Source organism: Sus scrofa, chromosome 13 (assembly GCF_054392235.1).
Source record: "Sus scrofa isolate SSC_HxYL_T2T_F1_AM1 chromosome 13, Sscrofa_HxYL_maternal_Yorkshire_Landrace_v2.0, whole genome shotgun sequence".
NCBI classification, from domain to species: Eukaryota; Metazoa; Chordata; class Mammalia; order Artiodactyla; family Suidae; genus Sus; species Sus scrofa.
In genome coordinates this window covers 162,408,749-162,436,400 of record NC_139395.1, presented here as the reverse complement: position 1 = coordinate 162,436,400, position 27,652 = coordinate 162,408,749, and the positions used below count along the sequence as shown (strand labels likewise).

The following is a 27,652-nucleotide window of genomic DNA, read 5'->3' as shown; positions in this document are numbered from 1 at the left end:
GATTCAGCTCTCCATGGGAAGGAAGAGTAGCCTTGGCGGTGAATCAGCACTGCTGGGGTGACACTCCCAGGAATAAGACAAGCAGAAATCCCCTTCTTCTCCCCACCCGGCTTCTAGTCTCCCTTTGGTGCCCCCTAGCAGTGGAGCCTATCAGGGGTTTTGCAGAGTCCCAGCCTAGCCATGCAGAACAGAGAAGAGAGGTGGTTTGGAGCTTAGGGTCAGTAGCTCAGTAAAGAGCACACTGGACTCTTTTTCTTGAATCCTCATTTATAGTAATACCCTTGAGTGCCAGCCTGGAAGATGCTTGAGATGCAAAACCCAGAGGATATAATGGGTGTTTCTAGTGAGCAAAGGTGACCTTCTTTTGTTCTTCTCTTTTTGAGTTGACACAGTCAAACAAAGCAGAATGAAAAGAGCTTTCACTGAAAATGCAGTGTTTTTGTAATATTTGTTACCTTGGAAACTGGTCAGATCTTACAGGTCATGTCTTGGTAAAGTTTTTATGAACATCAACAAAGCTGAAGGGATCAGAATGGGAGTTGGGAGTGAGGAAGGAACAGAATTTGGCTTAAGTAGATGGTGAGAGCTATAGGTTCATCAATATTTTAGGGTAGCGGCCCATTTTGATAGGCTTTCTCTGGCAAACTATTACAAAACCCAATGCAAAATTGATTTAGTGAAAAAAATTGAACTAGATATTTGAGATATTGTGGTGTTGAAAATTCTCTCTTAACTCCAAAGGTTAAAAATAGAATTATAACAGAAATATTACAGTAGAAATTGTCTATTCACTCAAAAGTATTTATTGAATTTCTGTTGTATGCCAGAAATGACTCTAGGTATTAGGAAAACAGCAGTGAACAAAAATAGCAGTGACAGGAGTTCCCGTCGTGGCTCAGTGGTTAATGAATCCGACTAGGAACCATGAGGTTTCAGGTTCGATCCCTGGCCTTGCACAGTGGATTAAGGATCCGGCGTTGCTGTGGCTGTGGTATAGGCTGGCAGCTACAGCTCCAATTAGACCCCTAGCTTGGGAACCTCCATATGCTGCAGAAAAAGGCAAAAAGGCAAAAAGGCAAAAAAAAAAAAAAAAAAAGCAGTGATAAAATCAGTACTCTCAGGCAGCTTATAGTCTAGTAGAAGGATGACTATATCAGTAAGAATAGACATTTAGATTGTCGATTGTCTTATTTAAACAGACAACATGTTTTATAATGTGGATCTATTTCTTGATCAACAAATACACAGTAATTTGAACAAAAATTAACTCAGAAGCTTTCCCTTTTTTTTTTTTGGTTTTTAGGGCCGCACTTGCAGCATGTGGAAGTTCCTGGGCTAGGGGTCAAATTGCTTGTCTAAGTCACAGCCACAGCAATGCAGGATCTGAGCCGCCGCCGTCACCGCAACACCAGATACTTAGCCCACTGAGCGAGGCCAGAGATTGAACTCTCACCCTCATAGATACTATTTGGGTTCGCAACCTGCTGAACCACAATGGGAACTCCTTAAAAAATATATTTATGCTGCTGTTTGTCAATTCTATCTCAATAAAACTGGAGGGAAAAATATTTAAACCATGTTTTTAAAGAAAGTAATAGCACCCTATGGATCTGTAACCAAAATAAATTATTTGAAAACAAATATCGACTTGGAACAAGTATTTTAGCTATGCATCTACAGGTACTATTTATTTAAAAATTGTTGAAATCTCAAAAAATATATAAGCTTATTTTCAAAGAAGTGTACATTTATAAAGGAATGTATGCAATGTATTTCCCATAACCTCACAACTGCAAATCATTGTGTGTTACTGGATATTTTTTTCAGAATGTGAAAACACACTGTTGGTCAAAGAAATCACTGGCTTTGAAGGGAAAATTTCAAGTCCATATTACCCAAGCTACTATCCTCCAAAATGCAAGTGCACCTGGAAATTTCAGGTAGCCTCATTTTTCCACTATTTTAGAAAAATATTGTTATTCTATTTTTAGCAGAAATTTATCTTTGAATTTAATTATACTTATTTTGGAGTTACAAAAATAGTATTAGTTAATTCTATAATATTTAAACTATATGAAGATATATTAACCAGAACATGAAAGAAATTGTTGTAATTGCAACCCTCCCCCCACAAATTAACTGCTTTTTGTAGACTAAGTCTTATTTTTCTGGTTTATTATCTTGTTGTTTTTATTAAAGACACAAAGATATTGTTATAGGATCAATCAATTTATTTTATTGTGGTAGAGCTCATTTATTAATTTTAATTATTTCATTGGCATGAAAACCAGAATAATAAAGAAAGAATAAGTTGACTTAGGCAACATATATTGCAGTTGTATAAGCAAATCAGAGTGTAAATTTATATGAAGTACATATGTCTACCTCTGGTGCAAGACAGGGAGTTCCTGGGTTTTGTTTGTTTGGTTGGTTTTCAAAATCTCAGTCTGTAACCTATTTTTCTTCCTCCAACTGTAAGGTAATGTGGAAGGTGATATGGCAAGCTGTCACCTTTGCACTTGCAGCATGTATATATGAAATCATTTTTGTGAGCCATAGCAGTTAGATGCAAGCTGCAAGCAGTATCTAGTTTGTATTTATTCAGTGTGTTATTATTAAGTGCCTACCATGTGTCAGGCAGTATTCTGGACACTGGGGTCCATGAGATCTCTCTCTCTCTCTCTGTCTCACACACACACACACACACACACACACACACACAAGCTCTGCTTTCATGGAACTTACTGCCAAGTCAGGGAAGACAGGTGACAAACAAACGGGTAAATATATCCAGTGTGTTCCATGATGGTACAATGCTATGGAGAATGAAGCAGGGCAGGGGCTCTAAAGCTGAGCAACGGTGGGGGTGTGAAGGGTAGGAAATCAGGCGTTTGGTTAGGGAAGTCCTCGCTCAGAGGGGAACCTGGAGACCTGAGGGAACTTACCTTGTGTGGGCAGGGGGTCAGAGTGTTGCAGGCAAAGGGAACAGCTGAAGGAAGAGTCCTGAAGCCGGAGCCTACCTGCTGCATGTAAGATGTGTGCACAGTCATAATAATTAAATAGTGAAATAATTTTATATGCCAAAGTCTGTACTTGGTGTCCATGTTCTGATGGCTTGTATCCTCAAATTATTTTTTATCATCACAAACATTTAAAACATAATTAAGTCATAAAAGTGCTGGACCCTCGATCACTGCCTGATTCTTGATCTGCCTCAGGGTAGCAGAAAGACAGAGCCTCAGGTGGCTAGCAAGTCTGAAGGCTGGGGAGAGGGGCTGGGGAGAGAGAAAAAGAGGATTTAGGGAAAGAGGAGGAAAAGACATCAAATCTCTGTCTCTTAAATCTCTCCAAAGCAACAAAAACAACAACAACAAAAAACTCCCAATAAGCAAAGTTATCTTCTTTATAATATCTAGAAAAAGAAAGGCTCTGTTCCCAGAGGCTCTGTCAAATGTTTGAATTGCTTTGAGATAAAATAAATGTTACTTCCATGGTAACCCTAAAGACTTAAAAGGAAAATCCCTAAATGTTGCTGTGATTAAATTTTGGTCAAGGTGTAAATAAGCATGTCAGAAACTTTCTGTTTCGCTAGGGATTGAATGTTAGAAGTGTTCCTTTTGCTGAGGATTGGCTTTGTACTTGGCGGGGGTCAAGGTGCATATAAATCCATTTTGTTTTGATGCTGTGGAACTCAGTGAAAATGCTAAGCAAGTTTCTTGGTGGAGGATTGCATTGAAACATGTTCTTAAGCTACAAAATTTAATTGATTCCTTAAAAATATTTACTGTCCTTCGGTTTGCATCTATTTTTTTTTTAATGTGAAGAAATTACCAGATGGCAAGAGCTGAAAAAAATGTGGTATGTATTCTCATGAGCCTTGTGAGTCTTATGGTCAGCAAAAGAAAATCCTATTCCTTTTGAGTTTCCAACATGAGTCTTTGGGGAGCACTGAGAAAAGGGAGGCCTTCAGAGAAATGCAGGACTGGTTTGAATCTCTGGTCTGTGTTTCCTGACCTTGGGAGAGTTGCCTGTCTTTGGTTAGCCTTGGTTTCTTCTTCTATTAGATGGGAATCATACTTCCTGCCTAACTGTGTTGTGATGATGCTTAAATGATAGTCATAAAGTGCCCAATCCATTGCCTCTCAAAGATAGGGAGGACTGGAATTCCTATTGTCACTCAGTGGTTAATGAACCTGACTAGCATCCATGAGGACACGGGTTCAATCCCTGGCCTCGTTCAGTGGGTTAAGAATCCGGCATTGCCACGGGCTGTGGGGAAGGTTGAAGATGAGGCTTGGACCCCGCTTTGCTGTGGCTGTGGTGTAGGCTGGCAGCTGTAGCTCCAATTTGACCCCTCACCTGGGAACCTCCATATGCTGCAGGTGCGGGCCTAAAAAGACAAAAGACAAAAAAAAAAAAAAAAAAAAAAAAAAAAAAAAAAAAGGTAGGGAGGGCTACTATGCTTAGACACACATTAGAAAGAAGCAGACCACACTACAAAGAAATTGTAACATAAAAATATGACGTAACTGAAAAATCAAGTCTCTATAGGAGCAATAGAAGTCCATGGGCAAAATTCACCTATTAAAGGAAAAAGACAGTAGGATTGAATCACAAAGTATTACCTAATACTTAACTGTATGTTGTTTTCAAAATGAATTTAAAAAGTGATTTAATAAAGCTGAAAAATAAAAGAATCAGCAATATTATATGACGCAAATGCAAACAAAAAGAAAGCAGGGATCACAACCTTAACTCAAGGAAATGCTGAAATCAGGGCAGTCAGCGAGAAAATGAAGGCAATCTACTCTGATAAAGAGGGCAATTCACATAAGAATCTAATTACGATAATTATTTATGCACCAAAGGACATTCATAAACCAAGTCTATAGGAAATATACACCAATACTCATAAGTCAAAATCTATAGGAAATACAAAGAGAAATGGACAGACAGTCCTTCAATAAGACATTTTTCTTTCTCTTGGCTCATAGCAGAGACAATGGAGGACAATAAATAAGGCCAGGAAGAATACTAAACCATACAAATAATGAGCTTGGTAATAGAGATATAAACAGAAATTACCTTTTTTTAAAAAAATGACCTCCGAGCATTCATAAATTTGATCACAATGAAATCCTTAATAAACTAAAAAACTAGAAACTATACTGTAATAAATAATCTCTTATATAACTCAGAATTTAAGAACTGGAAAATAGGTGAACCGCAATTCTGCTCCCTAGAAATATAAGAATTTTCTCTTAAATAATTCCTGGATCAAAGTGAAAATTAAAACTGAAACTAAAATTGTAGCATATCATATGCGATGTGTGTGCATGTCATGTGATGTCATAACAAGGTCAGTTGCATTGTATGTGAGTGTGTGTGTGCGCATGCGTGCATGTGTGCATGCATCCGTGCGTGTGTGCTCACTTGTGCGTGTATCAAATAGGTAGCTGCTTCTCTTGTTTGATCTCTTCAGAGAAGATGCAGGGATGACTCAGTCCTGTTTTCTGGAATACCAAGGTTTAATATGAAAAGGATGCTGATTCATTCCTCCTTTATCTAAAGAATCAGAATAGCTCTTAAGCTTTAAACAAGCTCTGTCATTATTGTCATCCAAGGAGGAAAGTGTGTACACTCATTAGCAAGTGGGTGTTTGCAAAGTTAAGCTCTTTCATTAGCAGGAAACTGAGATCTAGAGGTGAGCTAATGTGCCCCATGCCACCCAGCTCATCACACTGGGGCCTCACAGCTGCTCCTTGAGCACTGGGTGGCTTGATTTCCTCTCTGTCAGGCTCTCCTCCTCAGGTCAGTTTGTTCTGGGGAACTCGTCTACCTCCCCTAGGGTCAGAGGGTACAAAGAATAAAATGTGCTTAAAACAGCAAGCTCAGGGAATGAGTTCTGAGGCACAAAATCAGTCTGAAACATGTTCTTCAATTAACCCCTTTTTTTTTCTTTTACTTTGTTGTCCACAGACTCCCCTACCAACTCTTGGTATAGCACTGAAATTCCATAACTATTCAATAACCAAGAAGAGTGTGAAAGGCTGTGACCATGGATGGTGGGAAATTAATGAGCACATGTAAGTGATTTCTCTATGTGAAGAATCGAATGAAAAGCCTTGCCTCTGGGGCATTCCTTTCCCACATGGTTTGCACTTTACTATATACAGACAGGGGAATCCAGGAATACAGGAGTTAAATAACTTTCTTGAGATCATAGATCTAAGCCAGAATTCACGTCCTTATAGCTCTCAAGCCCTTGCTCCACCATTGCTCTGTGCTGCTGGGCTCTGGATGTGCACACTGTACTTTACAAATATCATTGGCTGACAAACCATTGCAGCCATGGAGGAAAATAAATAGAAACCATTAGTCAGTTCTGTGCAGTGGGAGAGACCCAGCTGGCCTGGCTGACCCTGGGGCTGGGACAGGGGTTGAGGCAGATGAGAAAGGAGCTGAGAGAAATCTAGGTGCCTGGGCTTCCTGAGCTGACCTAGAAGGTCCTTACTCTCTCCATTCATTCCTTCTTTAGTTGTTATTGTTTATTTGCTTCTAAAGTTGTAACAGGTCTTATATGAAAAAAATACAGGATGCCCTGTCTTTGCAGAACAGCTTCTCAGTTGACCTTAAGCATCCTTGTGAAGTTGGCTTGAGGAATTTGTCTGCTAATTCTTCGCTCATTGTTATTTCAGAAGTGAAACCATTCCTTTCTAAGGATTTTCCTGAACAACTTTCTTTCATTTCTTTCAGACTCTTAGATGACTTGCTAAATAGCCTTTGATCCTATTTTCATTGGAAGAGATTCTACATGATTTAAGACATTCTTGAATCCTGTACTCCTTTTGGGAATATTTTTGAATCAAGGGTCTATTATGTAGGAGGCAGAAGACCTGGGTTCAAGTTGTTATTGAGTAGCTACATTAACCAGGATAAATTATTTAACTCTGTTGATCATCAGTCTGTAAAATGAGGTAATAAGGTGGGATTTTTTTTTGATAAACATTTAATGAAATGATACCACACACCAAAAAATATTAGCCATTATTAATATGATTAATAAAATTGCTTTAGATGCCTAAATACTATGAAATGTGCACCAAGGCTTTAAAGATATTGCATTTTGGTATTTAATTAGAGGTCCAGAAAACAAATCTTTTTAAATCTTTGGTAAGCTTATATGCTCCAAATAAAGTGGTACTTTGAAAATGAAATATATTTCCCCTCCCCCCTCCCCAAGTAACAACCCCTACCACCCACAATGCATTGCTGCCAAAAAAAACGTGAACACAGATTCCTCCTACAAATACTGGGAAAACTTTCTGCCCTGAATATTTTATCTGAAGTTGCCAGCTTTTCACTTTGTCTTGTGGGTTGTCTGAAATCCTTTCAGATTCTTTTGATGCTGCTTTTACCCTTGGAATTTAAAATGCCAACCCTTCCCATCATCAGTCCTTTTCATCAGAAAGGCTCTAATTGAACTAACTCCTGACACCTCTTTGGTAAGTTAGCCTAAAGGCATTGGATCTGTAATGCAGAAGGAAGAAAAAGTAATGCTAACGTGGGAAGTTTAGTGATCTGGAATCAGAGAACAGAGGGGTGGAGTGTGAGCGTTTAGGGCAAGGAGAATGCAGTACACAAACCTGAAGAAATGCACAGCCTTCCTGAAAATGTTTTGTATGGCAACATTCCTGAGGGGAAGGGTATTGGTCCTGTAGCAGTGCTAGGGTTTAGTATCAGGTGGGCTCTATTTATTAGCTATTTGAGCTTTTAACAAATAACTTCATCTCTTTACATCTTAGTTTTCTTACCTGCCACATGTCTGTCTATGTACACCAACACTTGCTGGTTTCTCTAATCTCTCACTTTGTTTTATTTTCACTCCATAAACCACCACTATGACCCATTACACACTGTGTCCCTGTAAACTCCAGCTCACTCATGGTTTCAAAGATCCCTTTCCTGGGAGGTCCCTTGTGGCAAAGCAGGTTAAAGATCCAGTGTGTGTTGTCACTGCAGCAGCTCAGGTCACTTCCATGGCTAGGGTTCAATTCCCGGAAGCTCATGCAGTGGGTGCCACCAAAAAAAAAAAAGAAAAAAAGAAAAAAGGAAAAAACAAATCCCTTTCCTCTTGACTCCTCCTTAACATCCAAATGAGGCTCATCTTTGCAAGAAAACACTAGTAAATGTTAATGGAAAACTTGAATAAAATCACTATGAGACACAGATAACAATCATGTTTTTAGAATGCAGGATTCTGATCCCAAGATGACCAACGAGAATGGTCTCTGGCCCCCACAGCTTATCTCAGCTTTCAGGTGCCTCTCAGATGCTGCTTCCCACTTAGCCAGGTGGCCACCTGCAGCTGCTATCTCTTCCTCATATCCTAGGAGCGGGTCTTTCTGCCCATCAAGTCCTGAACTTCAGCCAGTTGCTAAAGATTCTTCCTAAAATAGACACGAATGCTTTGAACCTTAAAATTAGAGATTACCCCTGTGTTCCTCCCAATGATCTATGGAACATGTGTGGTTCCCAAATGCTTTGGGGGTCTGGAGTGATTGGCATCCACAGGTCAGTGGAGGACATCACCCCTCCAGCCTGCCATCTACTCTTTCCCTTGAGAACTTGCCTGTTTCACCTGGCCTTGACCACACAGGGCAGAAGCATAAATGAGTAATCATACACCATATTCCACTAACCAAAGTGCTCATGTAAGAATTGCTAATAGGAGGGACATTTTCTCCTAGAAGTGAGAGGTAAGAAAAATCAAGGAAGGGGAATATTTGTAGACATCACTACTTTGAACCTTTGCCAAGGACAAGCCCCGAAGTGCACATCAGATTTCAGTTTAGATTGAAATTGTGTTGTCTTTTGCTTTAAGTGTTGCTGGGAACCTTCGCCTATTTCCAGCCTGAGTTCATGATTTCCACTCTGCCCTACAGATAGTTTTGTGGCCAAAGCAGGCAACTCTTTTTGTTGGGCATTTACTTATGCTGAAAGAAGCAAGAGCACTAGAGGAATTAAACATGCATTTCGTTTGATGACAAGTATTAGTGAGGAGGGGGAATTCCTTTCGTGGCTCAGCAGTTAATGAATCGGACTAGGATCCATGAGGATGTGGGTTTGATCCCTGACCTCACTCTGGGGGTTAAGGATCCGGCGTTGCCCTGAGCTGTGGTGTAGGTCAAAGATGTGGCTTGGATTCCGAGTTGCTGTGGAGTAGGCTGCCAACTGTAGCTCCAATTCAACTCCTAGTCTGGGAACTTTCATATGCCTTGGGTGTGGCCCTAAAAAAAAAAAAAAGAAAGTATTAGTGAGGGAAGCAACAGGCAAGATCATCAATAGTATTGCTGTTGTTTTATTCAGCAAAGGAGAAAATTGAGTGACACAATTGCAGTCACTTGGCACAGGATGGATAACTATCATCAGCTCTACCATAAACATCTTCGTCCGAGAAGCTCAAATAACTCAAGCATCAGTGAATTCACTGTCAGTAGGAATGCAGTCAAGAGACCCTCATGCTGTGTGTCCCTGACCCTTGCTCCTCAGGTACTGTGGCTCCTACGTGGATCACCAGACGATTTTCCGTGTGCCCAGCCCCCTCGTTCACATTCAGCTTCAGTGCAGCTCAAGGCTTTCGGACAAGCCACTTTTGGCGGAATATGGCAGTTACAACATCAGTCAACGTAAGCTGGGATCAGTTCCTTAGAAAACCTTAACGAAGGCTTAAAAGGAGGCAAACACTTTAAATTTTGAGAATTTAAGGAATGAAAGAAAACTGCTCCGTTACTTCTGCTATTGAATAGCATATTTTTATAACAGTATATGAATAAATATATAATATAAACAAAATACATGATAATACATAGGATTACATACTTATTCTGCTGATGTTTAAATTATAGAAGATATAATACAGTCGTTTGTTACAGTTGAAAAATGGTTTCTGACATTATTCCTGAAATAAAGGACAAGCCCATGTCTTGATTTGTAGTTCTTCTTGCTAGCTGTAATTCTTTGTAAATATGAGGCATTACATCAAAGTTTGGTGGGTGGAAGGAAACAGTTGTGACCCGGTGTGGCCTTTGATGTATAGAGAGAGCTGGTCATTCAAGGAGGGTTCAGATATCAGCCCTTAGAATGTTGAACTTCACATGAGGACTGCTGGAGCAGAGGCCAGGAAGTGGTCAGCAGAAAAGGCAAATTCAGAGGGAAGTCATTTGTGCTGGAGAGAGCAGATATTGATTCAGGAAATTCTCAAGCCGTCCTAAAAGGGTAAAAGTAAGGGTTACTTAGGAATCCATGAGGACAAAACTTGAGAGAAAGTTCATTTAGACCCTTCTTTCTTTGCCAGTCCCAATATACCTGTTTCTGGATTCAGAATATTACCCTTCTGAATATCAGAATATTATAATTTCTAGCGAGGATACATGTACATAGTAAGTTGTCTTATTTTTGCTTCCCCCCCCCCACCGAACCATGACTATTTCCTAGGGATTCACGCTCTCCACTGTGTGCCTCTGAGATAGTGGCTGGCCTGACCCTGCACTCTCTCTATTGTTTTGCACAAAGCACAGATGAGGTATCTTGTCAAGAACAGACATTTATTTCCATAGTTGTAGAAGCTGGAAGTCCAAGGTCAGGGTGTCAGCATGGTCAGGTGAGGACCCTCTTTTGGTCTCAGACTTCTCATTGTATTGGTGGAAGTGGGGAGGGTGCTCTCTGGGGCCACTTTGATGAAGGCACTCATCCCATTCATGAGGGCTCTGCTTTCATCACTGATCAGCTCCCCAAAGCTCCACCTCCTCCTACCATCACCCTGGGACTTAGGATTTCAACACATGAATTTGGAGAGGATGGGGGATACAAATATTCAGACCATCGAAGAGAGAACAGACTTATTATTTCTATCCTGTTTAGCCATAAGCCCACAATTAATACTTCCAGGCCAGGCAGGGAATGAATCTTTGGTGAGTAGCCTGGTTGAAGTGTCCTGCGAGGTAGGAGGCAGGAGTCCTGAGTTTTGAAGCCAGTCATGAATCTCTCTGTGTCGAACTTTCTAAGATCAGTGGTTACTAAAACATTTTGGGACAGAGATCACTTGAAAATGTAATTAAGCCACAGACCATTCAGAATAATGCATCTGATCATGGAGGATTCAGGGACATCAGAAGGCCATTGGTACTTCCCCAGGGAGTCTAAAGACTGTACCCTGAGCATCCTGGACTTGAAGGCCTCTTACAGCTTTCTCTTTCTTCAAGTCCGTGGTAAAGCTGAGTTGCTGATTCAAGGATAGAGCTGTAGGAGTTTGACTGTTACATAGGACCTGCATGCACTGTCGACTCAGAGCTTCTGGTGGATTAGTCTGCTTTCTTTGCTCTCTTAAATTCTCCATTTTGGTGTTTCCATGACCAACTATAACTTTGCTGTGATGGAGGAACTGTGTAATCACTACTGCTACATTGCCACTCCGTCACTTAACAATGCACATTTCTCTGTTAATATGGTCTGGTGACTTTTAGGGACCCACACATGATTTCCTATTTTTTTGTTGTCTCTAGCCTGTCCTGTTGGATCTTTTAGATGCTCCTCCGGTTTGTGTGTCCCTCAGGCCCAGCGCTGTGATGGAGTGAATGACTGCTTTGACGAAAGTGATGAGCTTTTCTGTGGTAGGTATTCAAGCTTTTACTATGACTTTCTTAAGAACAAATAGCTTACGAGGACTGTTGTTGTTGCTGATACATATCCTGGGTCTTTGTAGTTATTATCTATGGCCACATAACAAACGGTCCCCAAAGTTAGTGGCTTACGATAGTTATTATTATCATCTGGGTCCAGATGTGACTGAGATGTGACTGATCTAGGCTGAGCTCAGCTGAGTGGCACTGCTTTAAGCTGTGGGTCCTCCTGAGCTTGGTTCTTCTGGGGTTGGGGTCAAATATGCTGCTTATGGTTTTCTTCCTCATTGAGCTAGTGTGCTGGTCACGGCAGTGGCAGAAGCAAAGGAGGGGTGACCAAAAATACAAGGTTTCTCTTAAGTCCTGGGCTTGGAGCTGGCATGCCTTCACTTGTGTCATATTCCATCAGTCAAATAGCTATGGCATAGTCCAGGGGCAGGGAAATTTATTCTGCACACTTTGGGGCCGTGGCAAGGGTGGGATGCATAATACTGTCATAGGGAGTGAGGATCTGTGGCTAATAATTGACAATCCTGTTTTTTTGTGTGTGAGTGTGTGTGTTTTTAGGGCTGTACCTGCGGCACATGGAGGTTCCCAGGCTAGGGGTCAAATCAGAGCTACAGCCGCCAGCCTACACCACTGCCACAGCAACTGCAGGATCTGAGCATCATCTGCAACCTACACCACAGCTCACAGCAACACTGGATCCTCAACCCAATGAGCAAGGCCAGGGATTGAACCTGCATCCTCAGAGATAGTAGTCAGATTCGTTTCCCCTGTGCCATGATGGGAACTCCTGACAATCCTATTTTAAGGCACAGATCTTTCCTCTAGAGAGATGTTTAGAATCTGCAGAGAAGTTTAACTCTTTCAGGATACTCATGTATGGAGCACAGGTGTTGTGAATAAAACAATTTTTTTCAACCTGTGCAGTTGCATCAACATCACTTTGGTAATGACTAAGGGGTGGAATATTGGGTATATTCCTATTTTGGGCAGGGTATCTCTGGTTTGGTTTTTTCCTATTTGCACATAAGTCTTGAATCTATCTCCAAGGGAAAGAACAAGGAGAAAATTGTTCACTGGACCGTATGACACAATTGGCAACACTTTCTCCTAAAGATCCAGTTTAATTCCAATACAATTGCAATAGGGAAGCTATTTAATCTTTTCCTTGTTTCTGGAGAAATATTGCAGTTAGTTTAACTCACTGAAAAAAATATATATTCGTGAAAAATAACCTGTGACTCTACACCTTTTTTTTTAATTGAAAAAAACAAAATAAAGCCTTCTTAATTTATGTTTCATTGACCTTTTAAATCTGTAGGTTTTTAAAATTTCATCAGAAGACAAATACCATTATTTAGTGACTGGGGTTGCTTTGGTTTTTTACATTATTATGGTTCCATACTGTGATGCTCCATACAAAAGTGATTAAGTTCCTTTATAACAAGGAGTGTTTTTTGGTAAGTATTTCTTATCATGCCATTTTGGGAGCTCTTCTCTAGGAGTCAACTAGGACTCTTAGAAGCTTAATGAGTGATGTCAGGGCAGCAGTGTCCTTCCCCCCTGCTTCTCACAAGACATCCCTCTGAAAAAATAGGAGCAGGTGAAAAAAAAAAAAGATAACTTTCCAAACACCAAAAACCAAAGGAATCATATTGTGTAAAAGTGTTTGTTAATACATGTGCCTGACACTGGTGTAAAGGCAATTCATGAAAATATTCCAAAAAAGAAACACTGTAATTGATTTACTCTGGTACCTCCTAACTGGGGAAATGGATGCTTCAGGTTAAAAAAATTTTTAAAGGGAGCTCCTGTTTGCGGCTTAGCTGGTTACAAACTTGACTACTACCCATAAGGATGCAAGTTTGATCCCTGACCTTGCTCAATGGGTCAAGGATCTGGTGTTGCTGTGACCTGTGGTGTTGGCTGCAGTTGTGGATGGGATCTGGCGTTGCTACGGCTGTGGTGTAGGCCTATGTAGCTGCAGCTCCAATTTGACCCCTAGCCTGGGAACTTCCATGTGCTGTGGGGGCAGCCCCAAAAAGCAAAATAATAATAATAATAATACTTTTAAAGGATGTTTTCCTTACCAATAGACTCTGAGTCTGTTGTTTTGTTAGATCTCACATTCATTAATCTATTCAACAAACCTTTAGTGAACCTACTATTTGATCAGCAGCTTGAAGTACGGAAATGAATAAAACAAAATCCTTAATCTCAGGACACTCCCACTTCGTTTAGGAAGGCAGAAAAATTCTGTTTAGATAACAGCTCATGATTTTTATTTTCCTTGAAATCTTATGATGCATTTAGCTGTAATTAAATAAATAAACCGCTGGAGTTTAATATATTTACGCACAGCAAAAGTGTGCATAAAAGTGCGTAAAAGTGGGAAATTCAAAGTGCTAGGAATCACACCAAAGTTTAAAAGTCTGATTTTCCTCAAGGAGGTGGCTGTTTTGAGGAAACGTTTATTTTTTTGTTGTATTTAAGCCATCTTAACCATTCGTAACTTTTGGGGCACTGCTGGTCATCAGAAAGTCCCACTGATGTCTCAGGCTCACCGGCTTTCTGCCTTTTCTCCTTCCAGTGACTCTTAAACCCGCCTGCAATGTCAGCTCCTTCAGGCAGCACGGCCCTCTGGTCTGCGACGGCTTCAGGGATTGTGAGGATGGCCAGGATGAGCAGAACTGCACTCAGAGTGAGGAGGAGCCCTCTGTCCTCCGCTCTTCTTCCTATCGGATTCTTCCAAGACAAAATCGAAACACCTCTGTTGGTTCAGGGCTATCATCTTGTTCCGGTTTTCCCACTGAAAATCCCAGGTCCCAGGATGGAAGAATTGATCACTCTAACTGGGATGGACAGTGGGTGTATGTGTGTGTGTGTGTGTGTATGAGTGTGTGAATACTGGAAGATTTTCCTTGCTTACTTGCTTTTAATGCTTTCATGACTGAAGGATGCTGGGACCTGATATAGAGGGATTATCTGATGGGGTATGTTCTAGTCTAGCTCCTGCAGAAACATGCACTGCTGGAATTGTGAACAAATGTGCTGTAATTCACAAAATCTGTCTGTTTTGTACCTCTAAATGGTGTACAAGGATTGAGTATGGTGTTGATTTTCGCTAAAAAAAAATTCTTGGAGAACAAGACAAAGTAATGGCAAAGACGTCATGGCTTCAGCCACTGATCTGGCCACCTGCTTTGAATCTTGCCTGTGGTGAAAGAAGGGAGAGGCTGTTGGATACATTCTCAACAGATGTGCCCACTTGCCTTTCAGTGGCTCTGCTGAGATGCAGGAACGGGACTTTGTGGGGTTGCTTCATTTGCCTCTGCCATGTTTCCCAGAGCAACAAGTATCAATCCTGTGGTTAAACCATCCTTTGTGGATAGAGTTCAAATCATTCACTCAAATCTGTTTCTGAGCAGGAAAAACTTCCTTCTTTTGTTCCTTTTTAGGTATTCCATGCAACCACAGAACTTCTAAGTGTGGCAATGATATTTGCATTAGGAAACAAAATGCAGGATGTGATGGCGCTGTGGATTGTCCAGATGGAAGTGATGAAGAGGGCTGCAGTGAGTAGAAACATGTCCTTCCAATCCTGTGTATTTCCTCCTCAGTTGACCTGTTCTTATTGTCATTCCCTTCTTGGTGCAATTCCCCTGGCAGAAGTTGCCACAGAGCAGGGAAGAAAAATAAGCATTGGTGAACTCAATCTGAAATGGAATCTCAGAGTTAAAAATTCTAGAGTGGGAGTTCCCATCCTGGCTCAGCAGAAAAGAATCTGACTAGCATCCATGGAGACGCAGGTTCGATTCTTGGCCTCGATCAGTGGGTTAAGGATCTGGTGTTGCCCTGAGCTGTGGTGTAGGTCGCAGATGTACTCGGATCCAGCATTGCTGTGCTGTGACGTAGGCCACCAACTGTAGCTCCGATTTGACCCCCAGCCTGGGAACCTCCATATGTCATGGGTGGAGCCATAAAAAGACAATGAAGAAAAATTCTAGAATAGATTCTTTCTTTTTTTAAAATTTTCTAATTTATTTATTTATTTGGGAACTAATCCCTTTTTCACCTCTCTAACAACCTGAACTTCATGGCTACTGTTCTTATCAGTACAGCTATTCTCAATGAGTTCTCTCCTGTTTTACATACTGGTATATATCTGTCTTTTTTCTTGATAACAATCCTTCATGCATTAGATGTTTATACTGAGACCTTTTACTGTCTAGGAACTCTAATCGAGGGCTTAGTTCTTAAATTAAAAAAAAAAAAATAAACCTATGAGAAAAGAAATAGGTCCTGGGATGCCATGGGCAACTTTGTTAATTATGCCTTATGTTATGGTCAATGTCAAGTGCTGGTTCTCTCTTTAGCTATGACCTGAGAACTGTAATCTGCCAGGTGTTATTATTCGTTGTGTGGTCTCTAATTGGCCATATGGCAGCATGGTAATTATACATCTTTATCAGTACTATTTATACTGGAAAGTAATTGCTCTGATAACTAGTTTTTCTTAACTAGATTTTCATTTGTTTTGGACTTAAAATTTGCTCCCACATGCTTTCCCTCAAATCAGCACAACTTCAACGACACTCTCAATTCTGTTGCACTTGGAACGAATCCCTTTATCCCTAACAGCAGCCTAAACCTCCACGGCTGCTGTTCTTATCAGTACAGCTCTCCTAATAGGTCCCCTCCTCCCCTCGTGTGTGTTCTTGCAGAGACTCTGTGTCCAGGCCTGTTTTCAGGAGGGAAAGAGTGGTTTGTTTGTGCTGGTTTCAAACAGACCCACATATTGCCTCTCTAGATAAGCAGGGAATTTCAAATTGCTTACCTGGTTAGTCAGTTCTCAACCCAGCTCAAAATGTGACTGAATTTCCAGTTTTTCTTCCAAGTCAGGCTTTAAATCATGTGACCCTTCCTCTCCTAAAGGCTGCAGCAGGAGTTCCTCCACTCTTCACCGTATCATCGGGGGCACCGACACCCAGGAAGGAGGCTGGCCATGGCAAGTCAGCCTCCACTTTGTTGGATCTGCCTACTGTGGAGCCTCCGTCATCTCCAGGGAGTGGCTTCTCTCTGCTGCCCACTGTTTCCATGGAAACAGGTGGGGCATCTCAATTCTCACCCTAAAGGGGCACATTCTTGGACCACAGACCACACATCTGCTCTCACTGTGTGGAAGAAGCTCCCTGTTGGAGATGTTTGATCAATTCAGTTGGTGCTTTTGTGTTTTGTTTTGCTTTTGTTATGCCAATTGTATGGTAAACATTCTTTTTAGGTATTATTGCTATAAAGAGAGGAACACAAAGGAACATCCAGAATGACTAGAGTTTTCCTTGGCTGAGAAAATAGGATAAGGCTTTCATGTCAGAGGGGATTCTATGGGAATGTGTGGAGAATGGGCATTGAAGAATGACTAGAGTATGGGATTTCCTATTTAGAGTGTGAAGGTAACGATTTTGCATCCAATTTCCAATGTGGTGAGGAGAGGATTCCATACTCCTGAGCAATTATCTGACACTAGCTGGGTGTTCTATAAATCAACTAAATTCTGACTTTTTCTACCCAGGTAGATAGACCCCCATCCTCCTAATTCAGATGCCAGTCAAAGATCCAGGTTGTCATCTGCACTTCTGATTGACTGGCTATAGAGCAGAGGTTCCAAGAACCCCATCCTTGGATTTTACTAATTTGTTAGAACTGCTCACAGAACTCAGAGAAAAATTTTACTTGCTTGATTACTGGTTTATTATAACTGAGAAACAGTCCAGTGGAAGATATGCATAGGACAAGGTATGAGAAAGTGTGCAGAGCTTCTGTGCCTTCATGGAAGTGCATCACTCTATTTGAATCTCCACATATTCACCAAACTGGAAGGTCTCCAAACTCTGTCCTTTTGGACTTTTACGGAAGCGTCATTACAGAAACATAATGACTTAAATCATCAGTCACTGGTCATGGATTCAACTTCCAGCCCCACCTTCCTCCCCAGAGGTCAGGTGGTAGAACTGGAAGTTCTAACCTCTAATCACAGATTTCTCCTGGTGACCAGCTTGCAGCCTTAGTTGCAGTCCCAAGTAACTTCATTAACATAAAAAGATACCTTTGTTCCTCTCAAAACTTGGAATTCCAAGGGTTTAAGGAGCTTCGTGCCAGAAATGGAAGACCAAATATATATTTCCTCTTATAAATCACAGTAGAACATAAGGGGACCATGGAAAGTCTGCAGGTGTTGTCGTTGGAAGAAGTCTGTCTGCCTTTTCCAATGGGATTATTATGAGGCAGATACCCTCCTAGCTAAGGGTGAAAGGAAAGCTCAGAAAACAACTTCACTTAAATGTAACCTTACTTGGAGTCTCTTGGATTTTAGGTACAAAGTCATAGCATTCATTTCTTATTCAGCATTTTTAAAAATGGAGTAGTTCAATGATTTTACACAATTAGAGTATTTGTTTCTCCTAGAAATTACAGGATTCACATTAATGGCTACAGTCCTGTTCCACCATTGGTCATTGAAACTGCTGAGTAATATGTGAGCCTTTTTACTACGCCAGGTCCCCAGTGCTGCCCGTGAGATGTCAATTAAGCAGATAAGGGGCCCCACTCTTTGGTATTTGTCCTTATTTTTCTCCCAAGGCTTCCATATTCTCTTCACCTCCCAGAGCAAGGCTGCTACACTGGGGGAAATAGGAACTTCAGATGGAGATTACAAGAGCCTTGGTGACTTCAAGCAAGGCCACCAGGGGTAGGATTAGACTTCTGAAAGGGCTAACAGGGAGTGGAGCCCTGTGAATAGTCAGAACAGTGATTTTTAAGGCTTCTGGTAGTTTGCAAGAAGGTATTTCACTAAAGTCCTCCTTAGAACACTTCAATTTCAAATCTATCTTGGTATTTATATCATTTGAATTTGGTAAAAGAATCCCCAGCCACAGTCCTACTGGCCCCGTCTGTCTCCATCAAGTGCCACTGTCACCATGAATAGGGAGAATGTAACAAGTGAAATCCAGTTACTAACAGTCTTGTCCTGTGTGTGGTTATGAAATACCAGCGGCAGGAAAATTCCCAGTATGTCCTTCGGATGTCATTGTGGGAATTTTCTGGAACATAGCTATTACTCGCTAGCCCTGCTACACCTTACTTCATCTCTGGTATTACTAAGGAGATGGGGGGTAGGGGGATGCTCAGAGAAACTGTGCTTCCTCCCATGTCCATGGACAGAACCAGTGACTATGATAGGGCCTGAAAGCTGGACCTCCCATTCCACAACCCTCATCTCTATTCCCAAACTATTGTTCTTCAAGCCTCTGACTTTGTGCTTTATTCCTTTTGTACCAGGCTGTCCGACCCCACACCATGGACTGCTCACCTTGGGATGTATGTGCAGGGGAATGCCAAGTTTGTCTCTCCTGTGAGAAGAATTGTGGTCCATGAGTACTATAACAGCCAGACCTTTGACTATGACATCGCCTTGCTACAGCTCAGCATCGCCTGGCCTGAGACCTTGAAACAGCTCATTCAGCCAATATGCATTCCTCCTGCTGGCCAGAAAGTGCGCAGTGGGGAGAAGTGCTGGGTGACCGGCTGGGGGCGAAAGCACGAAGCAGGTGTGTGTGTGTCAGTGAATGGCGGTCCCCTTCCTCTCCAGATAATTGTAACTTGTGTTGAGGTAGTGCTTTGGGCTTCATGGAGAGGGTTTTTATATCTGATCTCATTTAAGTCTTCTAACAACTCTGAGAGATAGAGTGGAGGAGAGAGTTATAATTCCTGTTTTATGATGCTCTCCTCTTGCCCCCAAAAGAAGCAAAACCTACTTCTTAAGGGAAGGTCTATGAGCAAGGCAAGATTGGATAGAGAGTATGGGCCCTTTCCAAACTCTGAGGGGTTTGCTAAGTTTTCTGCTACAGACGAGCAATTCCTCCCTATTTTTAGCTTCCCTTTCATCCAGGAAAATGACTCATTTTCATAAAGAAGAGAAAGATACACACACACACACACACACACACACACACACACACACACCCCTTACTGTGTCAACCCATAGACAGCTGTCTAGAGGATTATGCAGGTATGTCCTCCTAAAGGGCACCTTGCCAAGTGGATGGGAGTGAGGGCTGAAATCCAGCCTGCCCTTGGCTTCCCAGACTGCAGATTCAGGCCTGGGGGTTACATCAGCCTAGAACTGGTCCACCCAGAGGGGATTCTTTTTTATAATCCCTCCACCCAGAGGGGGTATCCTTTTCATAAGCACCAAGGTCAGGCTGTATAGAAAGGAAGTCCTTACCTCTGTGCTGCCAGGTTTTTATGGCCCAGGATTCTAAATACACAGAAGAATCTGATACTAATCCCAAAAGTTGTTGCTAATGCTTTCCCTTGATGGCCTAGTCATCCTAGAGCCCTTTGCAGGCATTTCTGAGGGCTTAGAACAGATACATTTTCTGTGAATCTTGAAACGTTTCTTGGCCTTGCTTTGGCATCTCTGAAGGTTGCCTGAGGGCCATTTCTCCAGTGCTCCCTGTCTACGTTTATTTATTGATGTCATGAAATTTACCACCTGCTGAAGGAAGGAAGCTAGCTATTGGAACACCTATAACCTGTCAGAACTGTGCTCAGGGCTGTCATTACATCATCATGTATCACAAGAGGAAAGAGTTTACTTATGGAGCATTTTCTTTATAAGCATGAGTGTGTTTATTTTTCTGAATCATCTTGAACAGACAGGTTAAAAAGGAAGTGAAAGGGCTATATCCAAACTGCTGTGTTTTTATGGTTCCCAGGATACTCCCATATGTCATTTATAATGCTATACTTCAGGGGCCCTCTAGACCAGTAAGCATTGGTGATAACTCTTGCTGACTTACAGTCCTCCTGAAAGCAGGATGTCCGTGGTAGAGGAGTGTGGTGCAGTGGCTCAGATGATCAAGTCAGACCTTGGGTCTGGGTCCTGCTCTGTTACTTGCTAGTCGTGTGCAGTTGGGTAAGTCCTTTGTCCTCCTAGGCCTCCATTTCTTCATCACAAAAAAAAATGGGGATCATCATAGAATTATCTAAAAAAATTGCTATGAGGGTAAAAGGAGATGATATGAATAAATTGCCTAATAAGATAAATGTAATCATTACCATGATTTCTACTTCTATGTGTTTTCCAGACAATAAAGGATCCCCTGTTTTGCAGCAAGCAGAGGTAGAGCTCATTGACCAAACCGTCTGTGTTTCCACCTATGGGATCATCACTTCACGGATGCTCTGTGCAGGTGTCATGTCAGGCAAGAAAGATGCTTGCAGAGTAAGTCATCTTACTTTGCCTAACATGTAGTACTTTCCATAAATGCTTTCATGTGTAACCTACATGACACTGGGCAATAACTAGGGCAGATGCTTACCTTAATTGAGATATTAATTATAACCGGATTGTCTAAGATCAGGGAAAGGTGGTTAAATAGTGGTTGGATCTATAAACTGGTTTTCTAGTCCCCAGGTATTTTCCTCCAACAATCAGAGAATGAGGTCAGCATTTACCATTCTGCCATGATTTTCTTATAACCAAAAACTAAAAAACAAAGCAACACACACACACACACACACACACACACACACACACACACTTATACACACACTGTTTTAGAATAGCTACCTATTTCCTTAGCAGTGGCCATTTATTTTCTAAAGTAACAAGGGTTTTATTCACTTACTATTTTGATGCATAGGCTGGGGGAAAGGAAATAGGCGCAAGTGTGGTGACAGGGACACTCATTTGTATGCCTCTGGGTAGGCCTCCTGACAGTGGTAGAGTTAAATGGGGAGCATTTCTATGCCCTTTGCTGGTGGGGGTGGGGGGACATTTCTATGAGGCTCAGATTCCAATCTATGCACATGTCTATATATCCAAAAAATGAACAGATGAACAGATAATTTAGAAGATAAAGAGCACAGAGGTGCTGTTCCCATATCTTTTCATGACTTTAACCACCATTCCACAAAAACTCATCTTATTGTAATAATGACTTCTGTCTTCTGAGCTCCTATTTTGTGGAAAGCACTGTACTTGGTCTTTTACATAAGTTCATTGAAGTTATTTATTCATCCCATTTTTACAGATGAGGAAACTGGGTCTCAGAGTGTATAAGGAAATTATCCAAGAGCACACAGCTAGTTGAGCTAGGATTTGAGCCCATATCTCTCTAAGACTAAAACTACTATATTTTGGGTGTTTCCTGTGGCTAGTCAGTTATTCAGTCCTGTATATATAGTTCTATTCTACATAACCACCAGGGTTCGCAAGTTGTATTAGACTTCATAGGAGTTGTTCCTGCTGTGGTGCAGTGGGTTAAGAATCTGACTTCAGGAGTTCCCATCGTGGCTCAGCAGTTAACAAACCTGACTAGTATCCCATGAGGATGTGGGCTCAATCCCTGGCTTCGCTAAGTGAGTTAAGGATCTGGCATGGTCTTGAGCTGTGATGTAGGTTGCAGATGCGGCTCAGATCCTGCATTGCAGTGGCTATAATGTAGGCTGGTAGCTATAGCTCTGATTCGACCCCTAGCCTGGGAACCTCCATATGCCATGGGTACGGCCCTATAACAAACAAACAAACATCAAAAGCAAGAATCTGACTGCAACAGCTTGAGTTGCTGCAGAGACCAGGGTTCCATCCTTGGCCCAGCTCAGTTGGTTAAAGGATCTGGTATAGGTCGTAGCTATGGCTTGGATTCAATCCCTGGCCCAGGAACTTCCATATGCTGAGGGTACAGCCTCTGCCCCAAGGAAAAAAAAAAAAAAAGACCCCAGTCTCTCTACTAGTTAGAATTTACCTAATCAGCTTTGGAACTATGAGGTGGGAGTCCGGGGCAAATTTGGAGTACATTTTTATCTTTGCCTCTCAGTGAGCTGCAGATTTAGCTATCCTTCAAAACAGGGAAATAAAAAAATCCAGACGTTATAATATGAACAACAAACACTGTTGGAATTCTGTTTAAATGGTGAATTATTGGAGTTTCTATTGTGGCACAGCAGAAACGAATCTGAGGTTTCTGGTTCAATCCCTGGCCTCGCTCAGTGGGATAAGGATCTGGCATTGCCATGAGCTGTGGTGTAGGTCACAGATGTGGCTTGGATCTGGCGTTGCTGTGGCTCTGGTATAGGCTGGCAGCTGTAGCTCCGATTTGACCCCTAGCCGGAGAACCGCCGCTTGCTGCAGGTGTAGCCCTAAAAAGACAAAAGACCAAAAAAAAAAAAAAAAAAAAAAAAGCAGTGAATTATTTCAACCTTGGCTTTTGGAGTTGAGCTATCAGAAAGGATTCTCAAGTGAGGGTGATTTGTCTGTGACACCTATCAGGCAGTGACCCTTGGGGTTGTGTCATTGGACCTGGCCAACTAAACAAGGTGTCTTTTTCCTTTTTCCGCTGGGCCATGAACCGGAACTGAAGTTGCATGGCCTAGAAGCAGAGGTCAATTGCCCTTCCAAGATCACCATGCCTTGTAAGGCTATTGTGAGGATTATATGACCAAAACAGTGCTTAGCACATACCGGCACTAAACAAACATTAGCCCTTATTTTTGTTGTTGTTGTTGTTATTGTTACTACTATTATTGAGGTTTGTTATTTATTTGGAGATATGTGAGAGTTGTTTCCCCTGCAAGAATCTTCTAATGTTAACTCTTGGCCTAAAGAATCAGATTTCTTATGATGAATGCACCCTTTTGAGTATAGGAAGATAATTCTAAAGTGATATTAGAAGTTTCAGATTATTTCTTGACACTTCCCCAAACCACACAGTAGTTAGCCAAGCAAGAATCTGTCAGAGTGGAAGTCTGAACACAATTCGTGAGACATTTCAATGCCAAAATTGATGATCATGGGACAAAGGTACTGTTTACTTACTTTATCTTCTTGTGTAGGGTGATTCAGGTGGACCTTTATCTTGTCGAAGAAAAAGTGATGGAAAATGGATTTTGACTGGCATTGTTAGCTGGGGACATGGATGTGGAAGACCAAACTTTCCTGGTGTTTACACAAGGGTGTCAAACTTTGTTCCCTGGATTCATAAATACGTTCCTTCTCTTTTGTAATTGTACAGGTTTGATTTTTGACTATGCTTTATGTGATGGATTCTTTTAAAATAATGTGGTAATTATCAATAAAATGAGACACAAATTTTTTCTTCTGGAAATTTCAGATTGTATACATTTGGTATTTATTGAAAGAAAGATTAGTACATTTTATTCCGTGAAAAATTGCTTCCAGGATACAGCTGTATTGATTCTTAAGCATCAAAGGGCCACTGAATTAGGAATGGAAGAAAACTAAAGTAATGCCATGAACCAACCTTCTGAAATAAGACTAGGAGCGGGTGAGATGCTCCGGAATCCATAGCTTAATTCATGTTCCTATTCAAGTATAGCTATTTATAAGGATCTAGGCAAAGCTGATCTATTGAATTATGTTCCATTAAAAAACCATGTCTGATCTTCAGTGTTCTAATGGAATTAAATGCTTAAAAATGACTCCTTCAGGAGTTCCCGTCGTGGCACAGTGGTTAACGAATCCAACTAGGAACCATGAGGTTGCAAGTTCGATCCCTGGCCTTGCTCAGTGGGTTAAGGATCTGGCGTTGCCATGAGCTGTGGTGTAGGTTGCAGACATGGCTCGGATCCCATGTTGCTGTGGCTCTGGCGTAGGCCGGTGGCTACAGCTCCAATTTGACCCTTAGCCTGGGAACCTCCATGTGCCGCGAGAGCGGCCCAAGAAATGGCAAAAAGACAAAAAAAAAAAAAAAAAAAAAAAAAAAATTGACTCCTTCACAAGTGAAAATAAAAGTAACTCAGTTATTTATAGAGGAAATACCTATATTGTTATTTTCCAACACAATTTGTCTAACCATGTGATAGGGGACAACTATTACAGCTATAACATCATAATATTGTATGCAGAGAAACTGTCAACCAACAAACAAACCTGATAGTAATCTTCACTAAAATGATAGAATGGGCATCATCATAGTTGGACTGAACTCACTTACATGGATTAAAGAAAATTGTGGTAATGCTGGTCAGGAGTTGAAAGAGAAACGACTTTTTGGATGATGGTTTTGAAAGTGAAAATTTTCAGAAATATTATCATCTGACTTCTGATTCTTTTATAAAACTCCCGTGGCCAAGACTTTCTTTTATTTTCAGAGCCTTGGAATACCTAGCCTACTTGTAAATCTATAGTGTATGTTCAACACATCATAGTTATAGACTTATTTTGTCTTAATTTAAAGTGTTTCATGGAGTTCTTTTTTTTGTCTTTTGTTGTTGTTGTTGTTGTTGTTGCTATTTCTTGGGCCGCTCCCACAGCATATGGAGGTTCCCAGGCTAGGGGTTGAATCGGAGCTGTAGCCACTGACCTACGCCAGAGCCACAGCAACGCGGGATCCGAGCCGCGTCTGCAACCTACACCACAGCTCACGGCAACGCCGGATCATTATCCCACTGAGCAAGGGCAGGGACCGAACCCGCAACCTCATGGTTCCTAGTCGGATTCGTTAACCACTGTGCCACGACGGGAACTCCTCATGGAGTTCTTATTGTGGTGTAGCTGCCTAAAGATCCAGCATTGTCCCTGTGGCAGCACCAGTTTGATCCTTAGCCCAGTGCAACAGGTTAAGGATCTGGCATTACCGAAGTTGTGGTGTAGGTTGCAGTTGTGACTCAGTTGCAGCTGCTAGGCTGGGAACTTCTGTATGCTGCAGGTGTGGCCATATAAAACATAAATAAATAAGTATATATATAAATAAATGAGGCCATGTTTAACAATATCACCAAATAGTTAAAAATAGCAGGAAGGAGAACAATGATATTATTTTTGTTCCTGGGACAAAGGCAAAAATGTAATAGCAATGCTGTTTTTAGTTAGGAACCCCAAAAGTGAAACTAGTTTTCATAGGACCTTGGAAAATTTTAATGTAAAAGCAAAAAAAGAGAGAACAAAAGGCATCATAATTCAGATCAGATAGTCAGACTGAAGTTTGAATATGATTTTCTTGAGATAGTGAATATTTTACAGTTCACAAAACATATTTTGATTTACTACAGATAAAGGATAAAGGATAAAATATTTCCTTCAGATAAAGGATAAAATATTTTAATGATTACTCTCTGAATAGGTCCTTGAGGATTTAGTAAACTGGCTATGGTTTTGTACAATTCAGAGGGCCAGTTGTACCACTTAATCCACAAAAGGAGTCTTGGATACTAAAGCCACTGTTTTGGAGAGCAAATTAGGCTGACTGTCCTTAAAAACCTTGGTTTATTTTGCCTAGTATTGCTGTGACTTTATACAGTGATTTGCACATTTTACTTATGGTGATTTCTAAAGAGATTGACTACTTAAACTCACAACTTTGCGTAAGTTTGTGATCTCAGTTAGGAGATGGAGGATGGCTAGCATGATCTATTAGATTTATCCAGGGAGTTTTCAGACCACACATCCACGCTACCATTCTAAGCATTTGCTGGTGCTAGTGAGAGTGTACCATGTTCCTTATCGGGGGCAGGGATAGGGAAAGGCCAAGAAACACCAGCCTAACTTACATGCCAAGATGTCTTTAGAACCTGAATGATATGGGAATATTTACTTCATTCTTGCAAAGGTGTGGATAGAGGCAAATTCCAAGACTGGTTTAAGTAAAAGAGTGGAATGGCCCCCATAAACTAAGACAGGAGCATTTTCATGTGCCAGACTACTGGGGAGAATTTGTAAGGATTCATGCCCACTTCACAGAACCTTGAAAACTGTAAAATGAAATACCCCAATCCAACCAACTATTTTTCAAATGTTTTCTGTTCAATTAGTCTTAGTGACTGACTCAGTTGCTAATGTTCAGGATAGTACCGTTTGTCATCTGACAACACCTGGGTACAAACTATAGTTAGAAGGGGTATAGATCTGTTAAAAATTAATAAGATGCTTTGATGATTTCACTTAGATTATGTTACTTTATTTTTTGTTTATATGAAAAAAGCATTTGGGAAATTATTCTTGAAGATGAAGAAAGATGAGCAAGTACTATGATAAGAAAAGCAAAATTGAAAATCTCATACAAGTCAGCAAGACTTAGCAAGAAATATGTTTTAACTTTTTAATATTATGTACATTTGAACCTTTGAATGAACTAAAGTAGTTGAGTCAATAATAATTTTTAGATTACATTGAAAATACCTATTTGTGCAAGAACAGTATATTTGAAAAAGTACATTTAGAGAGCCACTTATGAAAGTACAATATACTTTAAAAAGCTACTCCTGTAGAAGTTAGTTTTGAAGAAAATCCAAAAAAAGAAAAAAATCTAGGTAGAATTTGATTTCTCATTCACAAATCCTAAACCTTCAACAAGTAGTTTAATCTAAACCTGGTTCTACTTCCAGGGAGAAACACTTCTAACTCATTCTGAATCCTTAGTTTAGAGTCAGACTGGGAGTTTGAAAAATGTCCTCAAGTAGAAGTTTGGACATTCATCTACATTCTAGGTCAGCTCTCTGGAGATAAAGAAATCTTCAGTTACCAGATATCAGCAACGGGTTGCAAGTAAGAGTTTATAAGTAGTTCAAGTAATGTTGGGAGGTGTCTGTAAGTGTCAACAATCCAGAAAATGCAGCAGGATGGAACACAAATCAATATTGAAAAGAAATGTATCAAATCAAAGGTTATTGGTGGGTGTAAAGGGTTCTGAGTGGGTGGGTATTAGTTATAGAGGCATTCACAGTCATGGAAAAGCAGGGAATATTTACTGAGATTATACTTTTGTCAGGTGCAGGAATAAGGGGTTTACTTTAATTTCCCTGTTTAATCCTCCTAATTCTACCAGATAAAAATCATTTTATAAGGAGGAAAGAAAGTCATAGACTTTAAACATCTTTCCCAAGAACATGCAGATAGTGAGGGTCTAAGTTTGATCCTAAATCTTCTTGTCTTCGAAATCTAT

The 27,652-nt window shown here is 40.9% G+C and overlaps 1 protein-coding gene across 1 annotated transcript in view; it reads left to right on the top strand.

The window, feature by feature from the left end:
• TMPRSS7 (transmembrane serine protease 7) overlaps nucleotides 1-23,857 on the top strand; it is a 39,271-nt gene extending 15,414 nt beyond the window's left edge. The window contains exons 9-18 of the mRNA XM_013982462.3: nucleotides 1,828-1,940; nucleotides 5,980-6,086; nucleotides 9,553-9,689; nucleotides 11,565-11,672; nucleotides 14,278-14,388; nucleotides 15,146-15,262; nucleotides 16,623-16,794; nucleotides 19,026-19,294; nucleotides 20,837-20,973; nucleotides 23,586-23,857. Coding sequence (XP_013837916.2) covers nucleotides 1,828-1,940; nucleotides 5,980-6,086; nucleotides 9,553-9,689; nucleotides 11,565-11,672; nucleotides 14,278-14,388; nucleotides 15,146-15,262; nucleotides 16,623-16,794; nucleotides 19,026-19,294; nucleotides 20,837-20,973; nucleotides 23,586-23,756 — 1,442 coding nt within the window. The 3' untranslated portion in view covers nucleotides 23,757-23,857. The remainder of the gene's footprint in view (nucleotides 1-1,827; nucleotides 1,941-5,979; nucleotides 6,087-9,552; nucleotides 9,690-11,564; nucleotides 11,673-14,277; nucleotides 14,389-15,145; nucleotides 15,263-16,622; nucleotides 16,795-19,025; nucleotides 19,295-20,836; nucleotides 20,974-23,585) is intronic.
• Nucleotides 23,858-27,652: the final 3,795 nt, after the last annotated feature.